Source organism: Camelina sativa, chromosome 7 (assembly GCF_000633955.1).
Source record: "Camelina sativa cultivar DH55 chromosome 7, Cs, whole genome shotgun sequence".
Taxonomy (NCBI): Eukaryota; Viridiplantae; Streptophyta; class Magnoliopsida; order Brassicales; family Brassicaceae; genus Camelina; species Camelina sativa.
This window is the reverse complement of record NC_025691.1, coordinates 18,898,973-18,908,330: the sequence shown is the minus strand read 5'-3', so window position 1 is coordinate 18,908,330 and position 9,358 is coordinate 18,898,973. Positions and strand designations below refer to the sequence as shown.

The window sequence follows — 9,358 nt, the reverse complement described above, 5'->3', positions numbered from 1 at the left end:
GCGCCATTAGTTTCAGTGCCTTGTTCGAGAACATGTAGCTCAACTTTAGCTCATGGCTAAACGCGTCCAATCCGTAGTCTTCAAGAACAAGCTCCACAAGCTTGTCGTGTGTTGTGCCACCACTCGATCTGCACAACTATACACCCTCTATCGTCGGTGTTAAATACATATCTCTGTTTCTTTACCCAATTACCGGAAACAATTAGTACCGGAACTGGATCCATGAAAGAAAATGAAGAACAAGTAGAAATAACTAGGTGAAGAATAAAAGTGAAGAAGAAGTATAAGAACAAGGTGAAGAAGAAGGTAAATAGTTCACTTATTTACCAGTTGAAGAACAAGGTTCGAACGACGTTTCGTATTTCCGGAGGAAAAAAAAAAGATGACATGGAATGCTGACATGGATACTGCGTCCGACGTGGCATTAATAACTCAGTCTATATAAAAATCAACCATCAAACAATTGATATCTCAGTCTATATAAAACTTAGCCATCAAACAAATTATAACTCAGTCACAACATGAAAAACATTACAGTAATTAGAAAGCAAAAAAAATTGCTTCCAAATTCAGCCGCTTCATCAACTGAAAATATGTAACTCAGTCGTAACGTTTAATAAGTCAGCCGTAACTCAATAATATTCTAGTAATTAATCTTTTGCAACTAAGTCAGTCGTCGAATGGCTGAGTTGTACGATAAGTCAGCCTATAACGGCTGAGTTGTACGATAAGTCAGCCTATCACGGCTGAGTTATACGATAAGTCAGCCTATCATGGCTGAGTTGTACGATAAGTCAGCCAGTCAGAAAATGGTAACTCAGCCGTGTCTTAGTGATAACTCAGCCAAAATTTTAACAACTCAACCATCGGATGAAAACTCAGCCGTAAGGACGGCTGAGTTAGAGCGTAACTCAGCCAGATTTTGATAAGTCAGCCGTAACGCTTGGCTGAGTTATGCTCTAACTCAGCCAGATTTTGATAAATCAGCCGGAATACTTGGCTGAGTTATGCTCTAACTCAGCCATCCGCTCTTACTCAAATGTTTTTTTCCATAACTCAGCCGGAATATACCTATAACTCAGCCGCAACATACTTTTGTAACGCGTTATGGCTGAGTTATTGTTACACGTCAGCGTTTTTGACGTGGCGTCTGACGTGGCAATGACATTTTTGTAATTACGTTTTTTCCGGTAACATAAAACAAGGGCACGCTGGGTATTTTGAAAATACCCAAAATATTCTAGTAATAAAATCTTTGTTTGTAAATTCTGGTAATATTACCTAATTTGGATAACATTTGAGTAAATCACCCTTGATTTTTTCTTTCTTTTACATTGTTACAAAAAATACTGTCACGATCCTTGTTCAACTTCCGATAGGGGGATGAATCATTACTCTGTTCCAATAATAAACCAATAAGGCAAGAGTTAGTAAACAGGAAAAAGGAAAAAAGTAGAGCAAGAGTTAGTAAAGGGATGTGTTTTATGTTGTTTTACCTCTCCCTAAATAGTCTTATATATTTATCTCCAATGTCTTTAGGACTTGTTAAACATGCTACCGCCATTACCATTTCCTTCTTACGAGATGGTAAGTAAACACACAATTCAGCAAAAGCATCTCTGAGGAGAACAATTGTTTCATCATCAAACAACAAAAGGGTATTATTGCTCTTTTGGTAAGCAGCCTCCAAATACGATTAAAGCGGTGGATAAGTATTATAATTAGAGCTGTCAAAATGGGTGGGTTGTCCATGGTCAGCCCATGTCCAATTCATTATGGACTGGTCATGGACAAGCCCATAATTGAAACAGGTTTAAATGGTCTATGTCCAACAACACCCACAGATAAAATGGGTTGGACAATCTGGACATTGGTCGGCCCATTGGTCGAATAATTCTAGGTCAAAATCAATTTGGGAAAATTTTTAAAACTCATTTCTCACTGTCAAATTTGTTTTAGATATTTGTGTTTTTTTCTCATTTTACAAAATATGTTATATGTTGTCCAATGAACACCCATAGACAACCTATAAAAATATGGTCATTAGTGGGTATGGTCATCAATGGACCGGTCGTTAATAGACACGGTCAGGTATTTGTCCAAAATCAAATAGGACAATGTTGAACGAGTCAAAATGGACGCGGACAGCCATCTTGGCAGCTCTAATTGTAACAGTTAGAGAAATTTCCCTAAACCCCTGTGACACGCACTAACATTTGTTTGATGATGCCAGAGTTTCTACCCTCAACTTTAACTCCTCAGTAACTGATCTGAGAAGACCACGCTTCCCAACATGATCTGGACCCGCAACCACTATCCTACGCCTTAGTCCAAGAAGATTCTTGATTTGTTCTCTCTCAATCTCTAAGCCGGATAACAATACGTCCTTCACATTTAAGGGTTTGATCTGATTGCCCTAAAACAGTCAAGGATTCATAACTCCTATAGTCTACCTCCTATTTCAAATGATTAAGCAACTAAGACAGAGGTTCTACTCGAGAACCAACGTACGTGTGGTTGAAGAGGTTGCTCCTTGGCTTTTTGTATGAAGAAAGCGAAGCAATGGCTTTCGTTTTTGTGCGGCCATCGCCTTGTACTATTTTGGATGGTATCGATCGGCCTCAAGAAACGCAGTGACGCCTGACGAGGGTTGCATAAGATTAGGTCGCCGGATCTTCGGATTTGATCGAGTTCCCGGTCCGTCCATGGCTGAACAAGAAATAAAGAAAGGGTCAGATAAGATTTGAGAAGTCGAAACCGATTAAACATGCTAAAAGCTTGGATTACTTGCCTTGCACGAGAGTTGTTCTAGTTTCTCAAGGCACTAGGATGGAGTGAATTTTCCCCCAAGAACACACGACTCACATAGGTGACGTAGCTACCGTCATTCAGGGCGATCAATAGCTCGTGCAACTCTTGTTTGACCAGCGTAGAGGCATTGTTACGTTCTTCTTTCTTCTTTCTTATTTCTTCTTTCCGTATACCATCTTCCATTTTCTCTTTTCTCTCCGCCGGAAAAAAATGGGAGTTATGGAGTTTGGTGAAGTTGGGGATTTTCACCAGTAATATAAAATTCAAAACAAAACAAAAAACAAAGTTACAGTTCTGAGTGGGTAATTTTTTAAATGATGTTATTTATTAGTTTTTCTTTGCAGTCAAAAAGGAAAAAAATATATAAAAGACATGTTATTATTATTGCTTATACATTATTTAAAGTGTTAAATAATTGACAATGGAGATATTTTAATATTTTACCAAAACTCTGAGTTCGTGAAGCATAATTACAAGAGTTGTTGTCGAATAGCTAAAGTATAAAATTTGATTTTAGTGCATTAGGCCAATTATCTTAGCTAATTAGAGTGTATGTCACTTGGGGTTGGGGGATTGGATTGGTTAAATTTGCAGCTCTAGCTTGATTAGGCCGTAATTAAGTAGCACTTGTATTAATATTTTATCTAAGGTAAAGGTTGGAGATTATTGATGTTTTATATGTAAGTTCAATTGCAAACGAGTCTTTTCATTTTATATTATACGTACGTGTGCTTGCCGTGGCTGATGAGTCATGTGACTTCTATTAATTGCAATGACTTGTGAGAAGATCTTAATTATACAATTTTAGCCATCGTGGCATTGTTAATTTAGCTAACAATTTCGCTATATACTCTAAATTAATTCAATAACATAAAGTAATAATCATGTTATTCATAATTGTAAATCTATCAACTATTTTTATAATTAGACTTTTCCAACTTAACTGCTCTTGTTTTGTAAATTTTTCACCATCCCGAAATCTAAAACTTTCGAGTCCATATAAATTTTATTAAAAATTTCTCACTAACATACACAAAAACATCAATAATCTCCTTAATTTACTTGTGAAAGAAAATGCTAATTTTTTCTCCTTAGGCAGATTTATTGTGTTTTTAGAAAACAATCCTGTCAAACTCGAAAGGAACTCGTGAACTGACCTTAGAGCAGTGGCAGAAGCTAAGTCCATTTGTAGAAGGCACCATCACACTCGGGATCGAGTCCCGGTTCCTACAAAAGTAGGAATTTAACTAATAGCCCAGCTAGTTGTGGCCCAATGGTTGACAAAAAAAAAACACGAAAGCAACTCCTTGAAATGATTTTACACTAACTATCAAATCAAAGAGAAAGATTACGTCTATGCCAATTAATCCTCATCAAAAATGTATATGTGAACATACAGTTTTAACATAGAGCTCTAACCATGCACACCACAACAGTGTTAGGAATCTCCAAATAGGAATCGCAGAAGATAGGGAATAGAATACTAATAACATTGTAAACAATGAACACATTCATTGTACCCAGAAAAAAGAATATGATAAACTAGACACGTAGGATGAGAAGTTGAGAACCAAGCAATGGATGAATAAAAGTTCTCCAAATATGTTTATACCTATAATTATAGATAGGCTTACAGCAATAAAGCTAGATATGCTTAACCGTTAAAAATCCCAAAATAATTCCACAAACCAGAAGCAAATTCAAATAATCAATGTGTTGTGAGTTTTGGTTTATTCCCGGTATGTAACGGTCTCTTGGTTCGGTCATTAATCATAATCGTAATTAATTAGTCATAATCTATAAAATAATAATCCTGTGCGCCTTATCCAAATAAAACCTTGTAAAACCCCTCTCAGTCTCACCATCATCATCCACTGATTCACAATCTCAAAATTCACTACGAAGTAGAAGAAGAAGAAGATGCGATCTTCGTTTATAGTCTCGAATCCTCCGTTTCTTCCTTCTCTAATCCCTCGTTACAGTTCCAGAAGCTCCTTCAGACGCAGCAGAGAACGACGCTTCTCCTCCTTCGCTGATTCTCTTCGTGTTTCTCTTCATGGAATCGGAAGAAACATCGAGGTTTGTTTTGATTGTCTCCTCTTGCCTCCCAATTAGAACAACATCGAGGTGTGTTGAATTCGATTTTTTGTTGTTGTTGTTGTTGTTGTTGTCTAGGTCGTCGCTCAAGGAGTTCAATTCGATGGTCCGATTATGAGTAGAGATGATGCTTTAGAGGTGAATTTGGATGATGATTTAATGGTTCAAGTGTGTGTGACTCGTACCTTGCCTCCAGCTTTGACTCTTGAGCTTGGTCTCGAGAGTCTCAAGGAAGCTGTTGACGAATTGAAGACTAATCCTCCTAAGTCATCTTGTGGCGTCTTGCGATTTCAAGTATGAATCATCATATCTACGCATTTGCGAGTTCCTTTTTGATTCTGTGGATGCAGATTGTTAATGTGCGTTCAATTAAATTTGTAGGTGGCTGTGCCTCCAAGGGCAAAAGCTTTGTTCTGGTTTTGCTCTCAACCGACGTCTTCTGGTGTGTTTCCTGTGTTTTTCCTCTCCAAGGAAACCTCTGAGCCTTCTTATAAATCACTCTATGTAAAGGAACCTCATGGGGTTTTTGGGATTGGGAATGCATTCTCTTTCGTTCATCCGTCTTCATTCGACTCCAATGGACATAGCATGAGGAAAACGTAAGCATGTTCTCTTTTGGAACTTAGTTTGGTTAGTAAGAATGTGCTTTAGTCTATGATGTATGCATGTTCTAAAGTGCTACATTTCACTTCAAGTAGTTAAGCTAACTAACTTCTGCAGATTCCTCTCAGATGAATCAGCTATGGTGACGGCCTATGGATCTTTAGATATTGATTTCAACGAGCACTCTACTGTAAATAGCAAGGATGGCTCTTCTTACTTTTTCGTTCCTCAGGTGAAGTAGCATTGACTTAATCATCAAGCTGTTGAACTGTGTCACTTTACTTGATTTACGTGATACTAAATGGGATTATCTCATTGTTTTTGGTATCTAAATTGGACCTAGGGTAGCGGTTAATGTGCTTGTAGCAGTTGTTCTTACATTGTAAATAATTTAATTGTCAAAATTTCAACAGATTGAGTTAGATGAGCGTGAGGAGATCTCTATATTAGCAGTTACACTGGCATGGAATGATTCTCTCTCTTACAGTTTCGAGCAAACGATTTGTTCATATGAGAAATCCTTTTTTCAGGTATGCTTATGTTCCGACATTTTCTTATTTCAATTAAGCTAAGATTCTGAAAACAGTTCTAATCATTTAGTTAATCATGTAGCATTGTGTTATCTCCTTGAGGAAACTAAACAATATACGCAAAACTGTGCCAAAGTTGATTATTAATTTACCGGAATTAGGGAACTAAATCTTCACATTCTTCATCACTGTGAACTAGATTTTTTTTATATTTTTTTTTCCCCTCACTTTTGGTTCATTTTCTTGCAGGTTTCTTGTCATTTCTCCCCAAATTTAGAGGAGCATTGGTTCAAACATTTAAAAAGTTCTCTTGCAAAGTTTAGTGCAAAAGAGATACATCCAATTGAGATGGTACACGCTTTACTTATTAGGTTCTTTGCCCCCCCAATTTTTAAGTAGCTAAACAAGATGCAAAGAAGAGATCTGATTATTTCTTTCTTCTTTATCAAACTGTATACTTCACGAATTTTATCTTCCTCGTCTTTGGAGAGTCACTTAAACCTCATTAAATATTAAAAATCTAGCAATCCGTGTTCCATTTGAGTCTGCTTTAGGTGACTCTCAGTCTCAGGTGAAATCATTGAAGTTTCTTTTACAATATTTTTTTACCCGCTTGACCCTCATGGATTTTACTTACAATTATTCTATGGACGAAGCATGTTGAGTTCATTTCCTTTTTCATCCCACTCATCATTATGTTTTTCTCTTCGCAGGAGCATATGAGGTTTTTCACATTTTCTGAGATAGATCAGGCTGACGCCAAGGAACTGGTATCTTCTTTACCCTGGTAATTTTCATCCCTGTATTTCAGAATTTAATTATCATCCTTGATCGTCCGTTGGAGTTTATTTTCTTCAGATGTTCTGGATTGTTTATGGTTTACTTTGCCATTCTTTTGTTGCAGAAAAATATCCGCTCGTCATGTCAGTTCCATTGCAGGCTTTCACCTGGCGTTTTTTTCTCTAACAACATGGTACGTAGAGCTATAAATATGGCCATTAGATGGTTAGGCTTAATTTTTGTATTGCTTGTGAGAGACTGTTCACCATACACTCACGGTATTACGGTAATTAAGCTCAGAGATTCAGAATTGTCTAGTGGTTGGTGACTTTTGAACCTTGTGGCTTTTCGAGTTAGCGTCAAATTTTTAAGAAACAAACATAATTAGGATGCATTGGAGTGTCCGAAAAGTGAGAATCTTGGAGGGTATGAATTCTCAGGTTTTTACTCTATATATATATGTTTTGCTATCAGCTGAATCCGGAGGCTGAAGTGAGTAGCTTCTTGAAAGATGAGGCTAACATCAATGCTGTCTGGGCGTCAGCTATAATTGAAGAATGCACTCGTCTTGGTTTGACGGTGAGCTGAACTTGTCAATCATCTGAAATAAAATCTCAAATTTGAATGACTTTTCTCACAACATACTGCCACAGTATTTTTGTGTAGCTCCTGGATCGAGGTCTTCCCATCTTGCAATTGCTGCTGCCAACCATCCCCTTACAACGTGTCTTGCATGCTATGATGAAAGATCTCTTGCCTTTCACGCTATTGGTTATGCTAAAGGATCCCTCAAACCAGCAGTCATTATAACATCATCAGGAACTGCCGTTTCAAATCTTCTTCCAGCGGTCAGAGTGTACTCATTTATGCTTCACTAAATTATTTTATTAGCTTGTTGCATGCTACATACTTCACCAAATGCAGTTGTGCTCTCTTTCGGGTATTTATTTTATGATTTTTGACAAATATAGGTGGTTGAAGCCAGTGAGGATTTTATACCACTGCTACTACTTACTGCAGATCGTCCTCCTGAACTCCAGGGTGTTGGCGCGAATCAAGCAATTAATCAAGTAAGGTCAAGATAAGACCTTTCTTCGAGATTATACACTTGCGGTAGCCCAGTCTGTTTTTGTTTGCGTGTTCCGTTTCTTATATTTTTCAATTTCTTATATTTTCTTAACTCTGTCCCAGGTAAACCACTTCGGTTCGTTTGTCAGATTCTTCTTCAATCTTCCTCCTCCAACTGATCTTATTCCAGTCCGGATGGTCCTTACTACTATAGACTCTGCTATACATTGGGCAACTGGTTCTGCTTGTGGACCAGTACATCTCAATTGTCCTTTTAGAGATCCACTTGATGGTAGTCCAACAAATTGGTCATCAGACTGCTTAAATGGATTAGACATGTGGATGTCTAATGCTGAACCATTCACAAAATATATTCAGTTGCAAAGCCTTGAAAGCAATGGTATAACAACTGGCCAGATTAATGAGGTTTTACAAGTAATCAAAGAGGCTAAGAAGGGTCTCTTTCTAATTGGTGCAATCCATTCGGAGGATGAAATTTGGGCTTCGCTTCTGTTGGCTAAAGAGCTGATGTGGCCTGTAGTTGCAGATGTCTTGTCTGGCGTACGGCTGCGCAAGCTTTTTAAACCTTTTCTTGAGAAGTGGTCCCCTGCTTTTGTTGATCATTTTGATCTTGCCCTGCTTTCAGATTCTGTTAGGGATTTGATGGAGTTTGATGTTGTTATCCAGGTAAACTTACCGTTCTTTAAATTTTGCTTCATGCATCTAAGATTAAGGTACTGTAGGGGATTTTGTGGTACATCTCAATTCAAATTTTTCTTTGTGGTTTGGAATGCCTTGAAGAAGTTTCCAATAAATATGAGGTACTGGGAACTTATGTGAAACATTACCAAATTGTTTATCTGCATCTCAGATTAGGGTTCTTTTTATCATATGCTAACTTCAAACTGAGAATTCACTCATTCAGTGATCAGGTATTAATTACATCGATGTGTTCTGATTGAGTTTGTAATATGATATAGGTTGGAAGTCGGATAACAAGTAAAAGAGTTTCTCAGGTGCTAACGAAATGCTTTCCGTTTGCATACATTTTGGTTGATAAGCATCCATGCCGACATGACCCATCACACCTGGTCACTCACAGGGTCCAAAGCAACATTGTTCAGTTTGCTGATTGTGTGCTTAAATCTCGATTTCCATGGAGGAGAAGCAAGTTGCATGGTCATCTACAGGCATTGGATGGCGCTGTATGTCCTCCAGACAAACTATTTCCTTAAAATGCATTAACAAATCAAACATGACTGCTTTCGATACGTCGGAAACATATGCTTCCTTGTAGATTGCATGAAAGATTAATTTAACTCTTACTGCTTTTGATAGTTCAGTCTTTTATGCAGATTGCCCGGGAAATGTCATTTCAAATATCTGCTGAAGACTCCCTGACCGAACCTTACGTTGCACATATGCTTTCTAAAGCACTAACTTCCAAATCTGCTCTTTTCATCGGGAAT

General features: G+C 37.6%; 1 protein-coding gene across 1 annotated transcript in view; it reads left to right on the top strand.

Annotated features, from left to right (window-relative positions):
- The window catches only part of LOC104704752 (protein PHYLLO, chloroplastic), a 16,047-nt gene continuing 11,358 nt past the window's right edge, over positions 4,670-9,358 (top strand). The window contains exons 1-14 of the mRNA XM_010420786.2: positions 4,670-4,890; positions 4,987-5,202; positions 5,290-5,507; positions 5,629-5,743; positions 5,925-6,041; positions 6,291-6,392; positions 6,755-6,811; positions 6,946-7,014; positions 7,296-7,400; positions 7,475-7,669; positions 7,793-7,891; positions 8,013-8,576; positions 8,870-9,094; positions 9,245-9,338. Of these exons, the coding sequence (XP_010419088.1) occupies positions 4,732-4,890; positions 4,987-5,202; positions 5,290-5,507; positions 5,629-5,743; positions 5,925-6,041; positions 6,291-6,392; positions 6,755-6,811; positions 6,946-7,014; positions 7,296-7,400; positions 7,475-7,669; positions 7,793-7,891; positions 8,013-8,576; positions 8,870-9,094; positions 9,245-9,338 (2,335 nt within the window). The 5' untranslated portion in view covers positions 4,670-4,731. The remainder of the gene's footprint in view (positions 4,891-4,986; positions 5,203-5,289; positions 5,508-5,628; positions 5,744-5,924; positions 6,042-6,290; positions 6,393-6,754; positions 6,812-6,945; positions 7,015-7,295; positions 7,401-7,474; positions 7,670-7,792; positions 7,892-8,012; positions 8,577-8,869; positions 9,095-9,244; positions 9,339-9,358) is intronic.